Genomic DNA, 17045 nt, shown 5'->3' on the forward strand with positions numbered 1-17045 from the left:
TACTTCCTCAGTTAATGTTATCCCAAATTTCACCCCTGGGGATCAATAAAGGATTATCTTATCGTAATTAAGCAGCAAATATCAAGAAAATAACTCAGTTTTGTAGTTGTAAAAAGAAGAATATAGGAACCCAGAGTAAGGCATGCGTTTAAGCAGCTAGTTAATGGTAAATATGTGTATCTCAATATAAAGTGTTACCAGAGAGGAATAAAAACTTCATCGTCTTCCACGTGATACATTTTAACAAGTCACGATAGGAAAAGCACAGGTGTAAACAAAGGGTGAATTATATTAAGATGCTTTAGTTTCAGGGTCTTGTAATTTTGCATTGTGGCTCACTTAAGACAACTGATTAAAATGTAGCCATTGTAATGTTTTAGTAAGAGCAGTGTTTAATCTATAGTGGCAAGTCAAATTGTCTGCTGTGAAAAAAAGTCAATTTAAAAAAACAAAACATGATGTTGTAGAGCCATAGCAGGTCATGAAGTCAAAGAAAAACACTATGCAATATGGACATGTTGGTGATTGAAAGTCTGACTCTGAGATTAAACAAACACAGCATGGATAACCAGGTGCTTATGGAAAAGATGTGGGATCAAATTAAAACTAGTCCTGCCTATTATAATAAGAAGAAAACCAGTTGTTCCCGTTACTTTAAGTATTGTGTATATGTGAAGAATCAATGTCCCATCTTAGCTGTAATGTTTGAGCTGTTACATGTCATTTTATTAATTAAAAACAATAAAAAATTGTAGCTGAAAACGGTGAAAAGCATGACAATAATGCCTCAAATCAGTGGTGAATGCTGAAATGGCTGAAACCGTTTTCATCGGAAAGAGCGTACAGTATTTCACATCCATGGGTGTACAAGTCTGATGGTGACACTGACAGCTTATTTAGTAACTTCTTAAAACAGGAGGCAAAATTATGAATTTGCATTGACATTCCTTTATCATCTGTTATGCATTTCAAGTTTACACTGCACAGGAGAATTCATGGAAAACACAGCATGAATAAAAACATCTGAATCTCTGTAGAAAGTTTAGAATAATGTAATTTATTGTTTCTACTCATTTCCTGTTGTTCTCCGCTCCCTGTTAAATGTAGATTTTGGTACAGTTTGTAGCAACGCTCTCCAGAATCAGAACAGTTAAAGCTGTTGGTGTTGAGTACCTGTTCAAGGAAGATACTCAAGACTATGGTAGACCGTTAAATTAAGCTAGTTTACACCGGCATTCACGTCTTGTCTTCAGTATCATTTATACAGTATATCAAAAATATGGTTGTGAATTTCTCTAGATCCTTTTTAAACTATATGCACGTTGCTTTATTTATCGCATCTTTAAATGCTTGTGGAATAAAAAAAAATGTAATGAAATGAATAAAAGTACACAAACATAATGACAAAAAAAGATGTTAATAGAAGGAATTCTTTCTAGTTTGATCTCTGAATATAACTTTGTCAGTGTGGGGTTTATTAGTTTAAAAAAAGAGGGTCAGAGAGATCAAAGCTTGACTTCCTTTTTTAAATTAAATATAATCTTTTCATGGAATTTGGAGACACATTAGTGCCAGCCAATTGTTGGTACCAGTGCTCTGTGTAGAGAAAAAAGAAAGATTCAGTTGCATCAACATTTCCTGTAGATGAGGGACAGTCTGCCTTCTCCTGCAGAGGTTTACTTTCTTGTGCGTTAGTATGTGATTGTACAATCTTGTGGATACTTTTCATGTGTGCACTCTACACATTCTGCTTGTGAAAATAAATATACAATTTGACATGAAAGTTAATGGGCATCTACAAATGACCAAAAGGGTCCCTTATGCACTTGAAAGAAACCTAATCTAATAGAATTTAAAGAAGCCTCCAGTTCTCAGAGGTCTACTTCACATTACTTTACCTGAGCGACTACACCACCTGTCTGCACTCTTACTCCAAAAGGAACACAAGCTATTTGTTTGCCATATCACAACGCACAATACCAACCAGATGGCCTACCGTTTTACCCTAACATCAATAAAGTGAACAGCAGATTTGGGTCTGCTCATGCTTAGCTCTGCATCCATTTCCACCTATTGCACGACTGCAGAAATCACTATTTTCCACTGAATGTGCGGCTGTACAGCCACAGCCAAGACCTGCTCAGAAGTTTGATTCTAAATGTTAGAGGTTGAGTTCAGAACTGCACTAGAGATCAACAAATCTTTAAACAAATCTTAAATCAGAGATAACTGGCTAGAGAGCCTGATGCTGGTATTCAATATCGCCGTAATCATGTCAGCATCTGCACAAAGAAAAACAAAAGGCTCAAAGGAAACTAAGTGTTCATGTTTCTCTGCATGAACTCAAAAACCATTTAACAGTCTGTTTGAGAGCAAAGGGCAGTGTTGCTCTCCTCCCACCAGGACAAAAAAAAAAAATCTCAAATGCTATAACCAATCCCTGACCAGACGGGCAGAAAGGAGTCCATGTCTTTTGCTCAATGCCAGGTCTGACTCAGGATTCAGAGAGACGCAGAGTGCGACGTCGGGTTTGCAGTCACTCATTGACGTCCCAGATTTCAGAGAGCAGCGGGGGGAGCTTCTTGTCCTGGAGGCGAAGGGCAAAGACCTGCTCCGAGTGGACGCTACTTAGTGTGCGAAGGCTCACCAGCTTCATCAGCATACGAGGAAACATCAAGTGGTCCTGAGGAAAGCAATGAAACAACATTTTTTTAAATACTAGAAGAGAAGGGGAGACATTTTGCCATAAAATCACTTCTGCTACATCTCTGCAGGAATGACTTTGAGCCTGATAGATATTTCTGTTCGTTGATATTATCAGTGTTTTTGGGCCAATCATAAATATTTCCGCATTGGTGTATTTGTTATCTGATATGTGCTGATATGCAAACCTTTTACACAGGTCAAATATGCAGAAAACAATGCTTTGGTTGGTTTAGAAGTTGTGTCATCGTGTCTTTTTCAAGCAGAGCATGCTACGGCAATGTCTGCAGCTCATGTAGCAGAGCATCACAGCTGAGCAGGCAGGGGTCTGCACTAAAATAGGCTGACAATTTAAATGGATACTGTTTTTAGTTTGCATTCTGAGTACCGTAGAGAAGTCATTTCGTTTTAAAATGTGCGTAAAATCCACACCAGTTCAGTAATTCACTATATTGGTATCGGCCTCAAATACCTCAACATCTGATGTGCTCTAATTTTTCCATTGAACTAGTTTATGTTCATTTTAAAAAAGGAAAGGTGGATTTACTTTGATTGCAAAGTGAAAAAGCATCTAGCAAAAATCTGCTCAGTTAACTGTTCAAGCATCGACCACCAGCCTGGACAAAATAACTCTCACCTCAGCCCTGACCCAATGTGCTTGTTGTGATGACGACAACCAGGTTATGCTGACATACTGTCGGTCACAGGGGAAGAGGTTACGTGAACAGCTGGGCACTTACATTTGGTCTCTTTATCATGATGTAAGAGCGCAGTGCGTCCACATAGGGCTGCTGCAGCCGCTCCACCAGATCGTGATCCTGCACGTTTGGCCGATCTAAACAGAGTTTATTAGACAAAACAAAAACACATCAGTTTATGCCTGTTTACACATTATCTACAACTTTAAGCCAATTTGTCCCTTAAAGTAATAATCTCGAAGATTTTCTTTTAAATAAATATCTGTTAAGTCACAATCTATCGCCAAATGAGGTAACACCATGGTGATTGAGCCTATGGCCCACTGATGAACGCCTTTGCATTTACAGTATTACAGACTGATTGTCTGTGGTGACTTTCCTGGAAAAAATCACAAGCGCCGCCCAGTTAGTGACACGTTTTCCATCAGCCAGCAGTGGTTGGTCTGCCACAGAGGGTAGGCGGAGCTAAGTGGCTGCTTTTCCGGTCTCTGCAAGTCTTACGAGTAAACGGTAATCTACTATGGCTGAACAAACAAAGAACAGATCGATGACTACAGATACAACTTCAAAAATAAGTGAAAATCCAAAGAAAAAGAAACAAATTGGACGCTCAGATGAAGCAAACAGTCTAAAAAGGAAAGCGACCGTCAGCCAGGAAAATCAAGAGTTACAACCGGAGCCAACCGTGGACGTCTGGTCATCTTGCATGTATGCGCCTGCAATTGCCTTTTACCGCCATCAGGTGCCACCAAATAGAACGAAACAGAGATCTTCGAGATTATAACTTTAAAGAATTGATAGTGGTAGTATTAACTCTACATACAATGTCACTGTATATATATGATTTGCTGTGTGTTGTGTAGTTTATCAATTCTGACCTGCAGAAAAGATGTTGATCGCAATCAGCAGGGCATATTCAGCCTCGTCCAAATGCAGGTCATTCATTCCTTTTGAGAACTCAAAGATGGGGTTAATGAACTCGAACTGAAGTCCTGAGGAGGGGAGAGTTGAGAGACAGACAAGGAAACAAAAAAGGCACTTTAAAGAAGGAAATGTGATGCAATTAGATATTGCGGGCTTTAGGGATTTTTTGCAGAGGGGAAATGATTATTGGAAACACTGAGGCAAGAGCGAAAATTATTATTTTCATATATAAGTTTCATAAGATACATAATAAAGCATTTTGAGTAATGTTATAGGTAAGCCATGCAAAAAAGATTATTTAAAATGGATTAAAAAAATTATTCAAAAGGCAAAAAAGTGATCCCTAATATTAATATCTTAATGAACATTTGACAGAGAGAAGTAAGCATGTTCACCTGCTTTGGCGAAGTCCTCCTTATTATAGCTGAAATCCTTCAGAAAAGTGATGCTATCGATAGCAGGATTGTACCGCCGTGATGTCTCAAGCAGCATAATCTGAAGAATAAGAGCACATTCTGGTGAGTGAAATATTAATATAGAGCCAAACTGATATGCAGAGATATCAATTAAGTTGTTACAATTTTGCAGGCAGGAACATATTTAACACAACAACACTGCTTAAGATGTCGACCCTCTGTCTACTGTTTTCTATTTCAAATCTGCAAAGAATTAAGACCTTACTAACATATTCAAAAAAACATCCACTGTTTTTTCTTCTTAAAAACTCCTGCGTTTAGCTGACCTGAAACGCACTCATAAAGTGTTGCTATGAACTCAATTAAGTACAGATACAAAGCCCTGCATTCAGATCAAAACAAACATTTCTAACTGAAAGCTACGTGAAAGGAGTCTCATGTTGAACCGTGACGAACCTCAATGGTAGACGTCTTCAGTAGAGCGATCTGGTCCTCCCTTGTGAGTTCCAGGAAACCCGGGAGCTGCTTCGCAAAATCCACAATCTCCTGCACTGACATGATCGCCAGCTCGGTGAAGTGGGCGAACCGCTGCTGTCGCACTTCTCGGTTCTGCAAGTCCTGACTCTGCGGCCACGGCTGTTGGATGCACGTTCACAAAACACATTAAAACACACACGAAATTAAATGAATTTGTTAGCATGTAGCAAAGCAGCATATTGTAGGTTCAACCTGAACAGCAGAGACACTTAAATCAAGTGCACACCAACCAACAGTTAATATAATAAAAATGTTCATATTTGCTTTCTTTGGCCACATATTTGAATAGGCCAACTGCGTCTAGAAATAGGCAGGAGTAACATGGAGCGCTTGGTAGCTGTGTGGTTACAATGAAAGCCATATAACCACAATACGCTGGTTGACTCGCCTGCGATTTTTATTGCATGTCATACCTCTCTCTTCCCCAGTTTCCTGTTTTTTTACCTCACTCGGTCCAAAAAAAGCAGAAGCCACACATGTATAATTAAATATTCCCAAAAATAATAAGTAGGTGCAATAAAACCCAAATCCATCCCCTGAGGCGTTCACTTACCGTCACTTTTGGTCGGTCGAGGAACGACCTCTTGTTGCATTGCTTCTGCATGGCCACCAGCTTCTCGATCATCTCCTGCTGCTGCGGATCCAGTGAGGCTGTTTCCTGTAGAGGGGTGGGGGTGACCACTGTGGACGTGCGGGCTGTTTCCTCCTCATGCTGCTTCTTCATCTTCTTCAGTCGGATTTGTTCCTCAGAGAGAACACCTACAGGTCAAAGAGGAGTGCACGTATTGACTAAAGCTCGGTCCCTGAGTTCAAAAGATGTTTTATTCTCATGATTTTCACTCTGGCTGCAAACCCACAATCCGAAAAATGCAGTGGGATCTAAAGTTTTTCTATCTCTGACTCATCTGGCACACAGACACTCACACTGCTCTAGCATTCCCGCCTCCCGACACTTGCGCAGGCGGCACTGCTGGCACTTGCGGCGCATGTACATGTCCATTTCACAGCGGCCGTTGTTTTTGCAGGAGTACTGGGCACTTTTGATGACGCTGCGTCGAAAGAAGCCCTTGCAGCCCTCGCAGCTCAACACGTTGTAGTGGAAACCGGATGCCTTGTCACCACATACACTGCACACCTCATTGCCGAGCATCTTCGGAGCAGGCCCCTTCTTTCTCTTCACCGGCTGACCATCTTTACACACATGAAAAAATAGATGACGAAACATTATCAGCACTTTCAAGGAAGTTTACTGAGTCAGAATTGTATACAGAGAGTCATTCGACGTGTGCTCGAGGCTAGGCAATGTCTGCTCGTCTTCCTTCATTTGAATAAAAATGAATACTTCAAGGCTTCCTATCAAAACAGAGCTAAGTTAGAGACAGCTCTGCATGCAAAATATGCAAGCACATGATGCAAGACAAACTATGCAAATTCACCGAGTCAAGCACATCCTGTCAACAGTCTCATGAGTCCAGACTGTCTGCAAATTCAAAGAAAACGTTTCAGCAAATAGATAAAAAATTAGGAGCGCTTCCTGGACTCAAAATTAGTTTGAAAGTTTCATTTGAGAGGGATAAAAGTAGACATTGAAATCAATCAATCAAACTCTCTTTTGTATCAATTAAAATGCCTTTACTGATAAGGCATGATCACGTAGACCTGAAAACAAACTTGTTTTGGCATCAAGCTTTAGGCTGTACAGGTGTGCATAACAAACTTCTACCTTCTGTGGAGCTATTGAAAGTAATTCTGCATTTACAATAGAGGTTCAAAAGACACCTAAAGACATACACCAACAATTGTTACCTAAAAGTGTCAAACATGGGAAAAAGAACCTGAGATTAAGAGGGGAGCAACAGAATAAAATACTGGTTATTCTTGACTGTGGAAGTTGTCAAACAAGCTTAATTGCGTGCACATGCATGCTTGTCGAGACATGCCAGAAACACACACACTGCCAATATATGCATCTTTACTGCATCTTGACCAAAACTAAGTCAAAACGGACATCATTAAAGTCTGGAATCAATTAAGCCCTGTCTGCTCGTATGTTTTCATTCACAGAGTGGTGAAGCCCTCAGTCATGATGTCCTGTTCTCCTCTTAAAGGAGAAATTCACCCCGGGAAGAAGCCACTGTCAGTCAAAGCTGGTGTTCTCTGCAATCGATAGAAGCAATAATATTTGAAATTGGCGCCATAGCTGTGGAGAAAGTTGTACAAACAGCTCGTGGTTTCGCCCATTCTACATTCCTACAACAGCCAGCGTGCATTGCGCCCCTCCCTCTGAAAGGAACGGCCCAGCGAGAGACGCTGGAGTGAAATACTACTGAGGAGGTTGTCCATGGCCCATTGGAGAAGTGGATAGCGTCCTCCAAAGGCACAGAGCGACATAGCGCCCCATAATAGCATGATAGGACTGAGGTTGAAAATTTGCCAACTGGCCCTTTAACAAAGACCAATGGTAGTGACGCCGTATTTAATTCAGTTTTTTATTTCCTTCCAATAAAACAATTTTTGAGATATACAAAAAAAGTTGTGTATTTTAGCTCTTTCAGTTAGTTTAGGAAGTTCTCTCTCACCTGTGCTGGCAGACGTGTCACCCGCAGATGGATCTAGCTTAATGTCATTAGGCTCCACCAGCAGAGGGCTGCTAATATCAGTCAGTGCAGGGCCGTTGTGAGGGGGGACGGGGAAGTCATCTGGCTGGGAGAGGTCAGCCAGCGACAGCAGGCCTTCGTGCTTCATTGTGGTGCTTCCACTGCTCTCCTCAACCATGCAGTCCAGCTGCAGCTCAGAGGCCCTGTCAAACACCTTACTCTCATCTGAAAGAGGAGACACAAACACATGCAGCTTCAAAAACAACCACCAAACACCTTCTATCATTGTGACAAGTATAATAACCATTGACAGAATGCAACAGAAAAGGACACACAATAAAAATGAATACTTACAGAGGCTTACAATATTGAATATCTGCTGAAATCACCTTTCTGTCAGATAATGCAGTAATCAAAACACTCGTGTTCCCTTTACGAGAACAAAATAATAAATAACAGACTAAAAATACCAGACTGGATAGCCACTCCTAGAGAATACAATAAGAACATTACACAAACTTTGTGGCAAAGTAAAACAAAGAGCTGTTCTGAGAGAACTGCACCCCGTTTTGTTTGAAATCCCTCAGTGGACTAACACAGAAGTGGTTCCTCTTACCATGACCAACATCTGGGATATCAGTCACAGACAGCGTGGACATCTTCTGCACAGCACCTTGTCATTACGAAATCAACGTGTACCTGGAGAATAAAAACAATTATACTCAATTATGGTGGCAAATTTACAAAAGTACAACCAGCATCAAAAAAAAGAAAATCCTCTGGAGGGAAATGTGGCTACATAAGAGCTACTCTGAGAGGGCTCTGAACGCAGGCTCATAAACTCTGTAACACAAACTTCAAAGCAGAAAATAGATGACTCGATAATGAACCAAAATGTTCTCAGAAAACGTCCTGGTCTAATCTAAGTTTTAAACAAGAGACTTCAGAATGATGAATATCTCTTTTTGCTCTTTCTCTGCACGCTTCCAGTAATTAACAACGGGACATTTGTTTAACAGTATAGAGACACTTCTGTCACCAAAGGCTTCTAAGTTGCGAAACAAAAGTTCTAAACATTAACAGACATACTGCGTGATAAGAGGGGTTAAACAAGGTAGGAATCAAGCCAGCTACTGTGGGTACATTGTGCATAGTAACCCAATGTTGGTTTTATAGACATTGAAACTGAGGTGTGGTTGAGTTACATCAGGGACAGGGAAATTATCATATTCATACAGCTTAATGCGGTTCTTAGAAAGATCTAGATATGACAAGACTACAAATGAAGCCAGATCCTGCAGCACAGGCGTGTACAGGAACTGGCAGTGAAGCAGAAGTGAAAGTTTGTCATGTGCTTCATATGGATGCATTTCAGGAAACTGATTCAGCAGACGCACATGCATGATTTTGGGGTATTTTTAACTGGCATGCATCAAGAAACACCCAGTTCAGATTTATAAGATTTCTGTTCTTCATTTTGACAGATTACAAAATGATACGAAATATGTTTGTTATGAGATATAATACAACACTGTAGCCTTTTTTCTGTAGTTAGGAATTGTGCGTTTTACTTAGGTGTGCTTGTAATATTAAGTCTGCCTTCTTAAATATAAATGGGAACAAAAAGGGGAAAAAACGTGCGTCTTCCTGTACTATACAGTGTATTTACCACCTGATGAATGAAGATACTTAATTTATACAAAATAAAACTATTCCATAAAGTACTGCTGGTCATTGATTTGGCACTTGGACCACAAAAGGTCTAATATTGTACATCAGTATAAACAGCATAGAAAAAGCTGTAACAGCTTCATATTCCAGACCTCTTGTGGTTTAAAAAAACATCTGACTACCAAAGCTGAATTATTTTAACTACATGGCACATTAAGAAGAATATTGGTGTTCTTAGTCTAACATTGCACTTGCACTGGGGCGCTCCTAATTCTGATTTTAGTTTAACTTTTTGTCTTTATTCTGGCTGAATAAAGATTGAATTAGAAACACTGTTTTTCTATAACACAGCAACAATGGGCAGTGTGCTCGGAGAGCATTGTGTTATTGGGCTGAGTGTCAAAATCAAAATGAGCCTGACACCTGGCTATTATGTTTGGTAGCTGATTCACACACTGTGGTAATCAGCTTGAAAGGGACACAGCCAACAGTCCTGCGAGATTTGGCAATATAACAAAATGCACAAGAAGCACTGCGCACATGTAAATCGATGACAATTTATTTGCGAATTTTTCCAAGTATTAAAAGGATTATAGGGAATATGAACAGACAGAAGAGCAATGCTTGCCCAAATATATTCAGAATGTCTTTGAAAGTCGCACAAAGAAGAGCTGTCTGCAGACTTTATCTCGTGCTCTGCATCCACAGACAAACACTGTAATCTAACAGTTGGCAGATTAGGAATCATTTCAGCGCTGCAGGATATTATTTCTATCATATGTACCCACCTTAATACATTACTCTGCAAATGCACAAGTAGAATTTAGATAGTTATCGTCAGTGCATTACTTCCAATATTACCTGATTAGTAAGGGTAAAGGCTGTAAAACCCAAGTTACATCGCAAAAAATATTATACTGATTGTTTGGACAACTAGACTAATATTTGCTGATATCACAAGGTCTGCAGCAATAGGTTTTCCATTTGAAATTAATATAGAGACGATATCTTAGACCCATTAAATACAATCAGTTAAATCTTTATCACCTCAAAAAGCCAAAACTAAATGAAATATGACAATTTTACTCCTGAAACTGGTCTAACTTTAGCACCTTATTGTGCAAAACTTACACCAACATAAAGCTGTGTTATTTTAAAAGGTGTCAGACCAGGTTGTTTCCTTCTTATTATTTTATTTTGTATTGTTTGCATGTGCTTTGTGCTTTGTCTGAAACCATCTTTTCACTCACTAACCAAAAATATGTCCACACTGCTAATGTACTCCCTTGAAGGGAGTTTACATAAGATCCTGACCCATATATCTTTGGCCGATATTATCAGGCTTTTTGTTGGCCGCTTACCATTTTCTACCTGGTGGTTGGAGGTGTGCTTGGATGGAAACTGTGACACAGAGGTGCCATTGGAATTTCAAAATAAAAGCCTGCCTCAGCGAGCATGCCTTTGCCAGCCAAGTGTATTTTACTTCACCATTTTTTATGCTATTTTATGCAGAAAATCACTCCACTTTTTCCACTCATTAACCACTTATATGTGGTAACTATTATTTCAGCTTTGGACACTGAAAGCTGATGACAGGTGGCAGCCTGGAAGAGAGTGACTCAGAAAATGAAGGGGAACTATAATAAAACTTTACACGTAAAAAGCCGCTAAAGCAGGTGCCGGAAGTTAATTTCTAAGGCCCACTGATAAGCTCCTGAATAACCAGGAAAGCGGTTATTGGTGCAGCAGTGAAAGATGAAAGCTTTCACAGGAGGCCATAAAGAAAGTGACACGCTGGCGTTTACTTAATATTGGCTGTTATTATACTAAATGAGGAAGATTGCAATCACGACGTGCAAAAGCAAAAAAAATCTGATAGGATTTCTTTTTATTAATAGCCAATACCTTTAAATTAAACCAACTTAAAAGTTGAACTGACACTTTATGCTCTAAAACATCAGTCTATGGCTAAATAAAGGAACACATTTTGACACAAAGCACCCATTTAAGTCAAATTAAACTGCAGCAGTGACTCTGTGACAGAGTGTTGGACTGACCTTACCTCTGAAGTTGATGTCTTATTTATCGCCTATCCATCTTGCCCATGTGAGTCCACACAACCTCAGTCTGTCGATATCCCGGCGCTGATGGAGGACTTGCTTGCCTTGACGATCCTTGAGGATGCCAAAAACCCCTGAGGCTAATTGGGCGGAAGTCTAACGACTCGATGTCTTGAAGAGAGTGAGTAGGAAAGAAGACGAGTCCCTTTCTACAATGCCCAATGGGAGACAGGAGGGAAAACAGAGACAGAGAGGGAGGGAGGGGTGAAAGAGGGAACACAAGAGGTTACTATTGGTCATGTGCGTGGCTCTTAAATCCCCACAGGCCTGGGCTGCTCCAGCCTTTTCCTCTTTGACAATTTAAGAAGCAAATTTTACTTAAAAAGCCTCATGCAACACACACACCTAATGGCAAGTTGTTTCAATTTGTAACCAGTTTTGTGGCTCACTGCTTTAGAGCCTAATCTGTAAAGGCTGTTACCATTCAAAGCCTTCCATATATATGTATATGTATATATTACATCTAGCTTGATCCTCTAACTGACTAAATCTAAGCTGGTGTTACTGAAATTCAGAACCGTCTTATATTCACATGTTGAGAAACCACAAATCAATATGTCAAATGTTATGTCATCAGTATGCTTGTTTCACTTGTTGTTAACACAAACTGTACACTGTGTTTTACAGACAATAGGTCCAGTAATCAAAGGTAGCAACTTTTATTGGGTGAATTAACATTCTGTGGCTGTAAAACATTTCTACTGTGTCTGTGACCTCATGTCATTCCCAACGCTATCTCTCTGTCCGAGTCCAATGTCCCCCCTGCGTCTTATCAGCCAGTCACCTTTGTCCATCTGCGTGTTTTCATAGACCGCTGGAAATTAAATGACAGTACCAACTGAGTCAATAAAACTGGTCAAAATCAAAGGCTACCATATTTACATATTTAACGTCACTTACAGGAATCGATCTTTACAGTAGAATCTTTTTGCATGTTGTTACAAAAAGCTACAACACTCAACAACAGATCAAACTGTTTGTGTGATTATAACTCTCTAGTTGATTATAAGTCAAGAGTCAATATTTTACCAGAGCATCAAACTTTAAAGACAAGGACAGTTTTCATCTCGTATATCAACAAGTCAGACCTAAGATTTAAGCTTTTTTTTCCTGATAGAGAATTAGATGGTTCAACTAGATTGCTGATACCCCATATCCGACTGTGTTATTTGACAGGCAAGTGTAAATACTACTACAACTGACTTGAGACAAGTTGTACTTCTGAAAAGCTTCGATTATAATGTAAGTCAATAATTTAGATATTCAATTTCTAATTTTCAAAGCAGAAAGGCTTAAAAAGTTGTGGTCAAGCTAGAGTTGACCTGTTACCAATACAAGTAGAGTAGAGAGCGACAAATTATATTTGATTCTAGGTAGTGTATCACTAAATGATAGCAAATAACAGCACGGTGCTAGTGGAGACTGTAACAATTTCATTTAGCTGACGCTTTTGTCCAAAGCGACGTACATCTGAGAGTTAACACAACACAAGCAACGGATCAATCAAGAAAGGAGGGAACAAAGTAAGTAAAAGTAAGTGCCAACAAACACTGACACTGGTGCTGACAGGCAGTGCACAGGGTGTTTTTTTTTTCATCAACAAGATCAATACAGTCATCATAATGAATATCCTAATCAACATCAACAACATCCTCAATGTCATTATCATCAATAGCATAGAGGTGTTCATGAAAGAGTCTTTCACCTTTTCTTAAAAAGGTGGAAAGGTATGGTAACTCGTTCCACCACCGGGGGACTACTGAGGAGAAGCGTCTAGTTAGTGAGAAGAGACTTAGGGTCCCTAAATACAGTATTTTCAAATTATATGAAAATGTGTTCTCCCCACTTCAGCAGGCAAAGCACGTTAAGCCAAGCGACTTCAAGCCAGAATGCAGGTAACGGTGCAAAGTTTTTACCCGTAGACAAATTATCCATGTTACTCCTCTCCAAAATAAACAGTCTCAGTACTTAAAAGGTAGAAACACTGAATAAGGCAGTTTCATATTATAATCATCATCCTGCTGATGCGCTTCACAGACACAAAAGAAGTTGTATAAAATAAAAATTGTTATTTAGCCTCGATTTATTCATTTAGGTTCTTTATTATTATTTGTTATGACTGAGGGTTGTAAAGCTATTTGTTGTAAAATTAGAATTATCAATTTCAGTTTTAGCTTAAACACTAGATTATTTACGCAGGAACATAAATGGAAGACTAATAGATAATGAAAAGTATTTTTATGTGGTAGTCCTATTACCAACACCTTAAAGCTGAGAAAAAAATGCCTGTCTCTGTCAGTAAACACCTTAATGAGTCGTAGAGTGATTGTGAGAAAGCTGTGTTCATTGAAGCCTCCCAGCCAGGAAACAAAATATTAGTGTAAAACTACAGTCAGCGTGAATGAGTGGGAAACGTCCCTTTCACAAAGTCTCAGAGTGCCAACGGATGTAACTCTCTCCGGTGAGGCAAAAATGGACTCCCATACTCAGCAACAACTTAGAGTGAAAGCAAAGAGTCAGTGCTTTCCGGAGACACAGGCTCCAAAATGAATGAAAGTTCCCACAAACACCCTGATGGAAGAAGAAGTACATTCAGTACCTCGAGGTCTTGCAGACCCACCCAGATGTTTTCACTTCTTCTCACGTCTCATCAGGTTAATATTGGGTGGAGTTGTTTAAAGGATTGTATCAGGTCACAAACAATGAAAATGGTGTAGCTGTAACTCATCCCAAACTGACAACAGGTGCAACACGTGGCAAGCTGCACACACCCAGACAGAGGACCAATCAGGCAAATAAGTGAAACCATTAGTGCGAGTGAACCAGGAGCTTTAAGCTTTAATTTAAGTATCTTATTTTGGTATCCATCTTTTCATTTCTTGATTAGTGCTGTACAAATAAAGTTTACTACATTGCTGTAACGCTGCAACTTCCCAGTTTGGGATCAAGCACATCTATCTATCTGTCTATCTGTTTTGTTTATCATTCAGTTACTAAGTCGTTTCGTCACACACACACACACACACACACACACACACACACACCTGAAACCAGATATACTAAGCAATGATAAAGATGTAACAAAACAAAAACTGTCACGACTTGGCAGCCTGTCATTTCAGGCTCATTTACATCAAAAAAATGGTGACTTTAAGTAGGCTATTTCAATTACATAGAAAATGTCCATCCATAATTTTATTACATAAGTTCAAAGTAAAGGGTCATATTAAATGCTATGTATTTTTATCATGTTGAGTATAACTAAACTAAAAAACTTTGACAGATTTGTGTAAATTAAAGTTATACATAAGAGTTAAAGCTCCTGTGAGGAGTTTTCCGCAGGTTATGAAACAGACTGAAAATAATTCTGATTACGCTACAAGAGCTACAAAAGCAAACCAGACCACCAGCGACAAGATCGGCTCTTTCTACATAGTTATTTTTAATGCATGAAACTGCTGGCGGGGTGTAGGTGTCAGACAAAGCAATTAACTGAACGCTGTCTTCTTTAACATTTTCCAGGGCAAAAACTTTAAGTTATAGATACATGTGACTGTTAAAGAAAGCAAGACAAGATATGTTTTGTTAAAAACCATCACTTCAGCATGTACAGGACAAAATCAGCAAAGAGATAGGAGGTAAAGCTTTCACCAAATCAACACAGACCAAAAGTTCCTCACAGGTGCTTTAAGGGGCATTTTTAAATAAATAATGCGTTTATTCTAGAATTCTACGTAAAAGTAATGCATTTCAAATAGCTTATTCTATCTCTTGTAATAAATCTTTTGTATTTTAAACACATCATGTTTATTAAAAAATACCCCTTGACTAGGGATGCACGGCTTTTTCGCCGATATCCGATATGCCAATATTTTCCAACCCTTTGTGCCGATAACGATACCGATATATTAGGCACGTGTTTTTTTCCACCTAATTGCAGAGAATACCAAGTATCCCCTGTAGTGGAATTGATATCATGCCTACTCAGTGCTACAGTGCTTTTTAAAATGTACTCATTCACTGGGCAATGTGAGAAAACTACTTACACTTAGGTTTATGTACAAAATGCCATATTTATTTGTATGCAACATTTTCTTTCAAATTAAAACTGTAATATTCGTCAAGCTTTGTTTAGGGAATCATGGAGCATTTAGGCATAATTAAATCGGAAAATACCGGCGGAAAAATGGCATATCTGCTTATGTCTATGTGTCATTTTCAAGCCATAATCTGCAGACACCGATAACATGCCAATAATATCGTGCATCCCTACCCTTAACTCTTGTGTATAAGTTTACATTACTTTAATTTACTAAGTTAGTATGACCCTTTACATCGAACTATGTAATAAAATTAGATGGAAATTTTCTATGCAATTAAACTACTTCGTCAAGTCACCGTTTAGCCTCAATTATTTTTTGGAGTATGGGTGGTTAGTTAGCAAGTTGTCAAATGACACTATGCGTTAGCAATGTTAGCATTATTTCGCAACAGTGTTATGTAAACATAACAGGTCGCAACTTTAGTAACATTTAACACGTTCCATGTAGAAATTGTTGTCTCGTGCTTGTTTTGACCACATACTGCTGCTAACATTTAGGTTAGTTAGTTTACCAGCCTTACTGTCAATTTACTAATAGCTAGTCAGAGAAATGTAGCTAGTTCGACTTGTAAACATGGGCTAACATTGTCATTATTTGAGTGCACCATTTATTAACCATCTAACCGTTTAAACAGTGCGTGTGAAAAGAAAAAACATCGGGGTGTTTAGGTGAGATTAGCCTCCTAGACAATCCAAACAAGGCCAATTCACGTTAGCTTTACACCCCCGCACTCGAAAGGAACTCCCTTTCAACAACTTCAACTTAGCTAGCTAAGCTAACTTAAGACAAAGGACATCACAAACATGACAAAAGACAAAAAAGAGCTTCACTTGCCGGAGAGTCCACGAGTTTGTGACTACTTTTAAGTAATGGTTGGTTACTCCGTCCCTTTGTGGCTGTTGACAGCGGCTTTGACATCCGAAGCTAGCATGTTAGCTCGCTTGTGAGCGTAGTTGTATCATGTGATTCAGCGGCCCGAGGAGCTCAGGCTACAGGCGGCTGAAACAGCAGGAGACAGATTTCATCAGGCTGAAAGACAACAGAGTTTATGCCCAGTGTTTAGTCTTACAGGCTGCCGAAGCGTGTAAAGTCTCGACAAGCTTCCTCAATGAAGTGGTAATGCTCAGTTGATGCCTAAATATTGGCTGTAATGTTTAGATCAAGGAGTTGGCTGGATTCATAAATTAGGGGGGGCAAAAGAAAACTGATATATTTTTTATATTATTATATTTATTATTTTTTTGGCACATGTACTACATAAAGTATAAAAGCATTA

The 17045-nt window shown here is 39.2% G+C and overlaps 1 protein-coding gene across 2 annotated transcripts; it reads right to left on the reverse strand.

Annotated features, from left to right (window-relative positions):
- Positions 1-699: 699 nt before the first annotated feature.
- nr1h3 (nuclear receptor subfamily 1, group H, member 3) lies at positions 700-16735 on the reverse strand. 2 transcript variants are annotated; one of them, XM_069658004.1, is made up of 11 exons: positions 16604-16735; positions 11609-11815; positions 8492-8574; positions 7858-8100; positions 6203-6469; positions 5832-6037; positions 5198-5377; positions 4721-4820; positions 4280-4393; positions 3444-3538; positions 700-2683 (listed from the first exon to the last, which is right to left on the reverse strand). In XM_069658004.1, the coding sequence occupies exons 3-11, from the start codon at positions 8532-8534 to the stop codon at positions 2537-2539; spliced, it is 1395 nt and encodes a 464-aa protein (XP_069514105.1). In that variant the 5' UTR covers positions 8535-8574; positions 11609-11815; positions 16604-16735; the 3' UTR covers positions 700-2536. The 2 variants fall into 2 exon arrangements, with proteins under 2 accessions (XP_069514105.1, XP_069514106.1); XM_069658005.1 differs by having other exon boundaries at positions 11604-11815.
- Positions 16736-17045: the final 310 nt, after the last annotated feature.

The sequence above is a fragment of the Semicossyphus pulcher genome, unplaced genomic scaffold, assembly GCF_022749685.1.
Source record: "Semicossyphus pulcher isolate SPU_LCO1_2020_fin unplaced genomic scaffold, fSemPul1.0.p SCAF_1, whole genome shotgun sequence".
NCBI classification, from domain to species: Eukaryota; Metazoa; Chordata; class Actinopteri; order Labriformes; family Labridae; genus Semicossyphus; species Semicossyphus pulcher.

What these genes read in the sequence shown, in the direction of transcription:
- nr1h3 (XM_069658004.1), bottom strand. Translation starts at nt 8,534, where the DNA reads ATGTCCACGCTGTCTGTGACTGATATCCCAGATGTTGGTCATG. An exon ending in TGACACGTCTGCCAGCACAG is followed by an intron (nt 6,470 to 7,857) that starts GTGAGAGAGAAC and finishes ATGTGTGTAAAG; the next exon opens with ATGGTCAGCCGGTGAAGAGA. An exon ending in TCGACCGACCAAAAGTGACG is followed by an intron (nt 5,378 to 5,831) that starts GTAAGTGAACGC and finishes TGCATCCAACAG; the next exon opens with CCGTGGCCGCAGAGTCAGGA.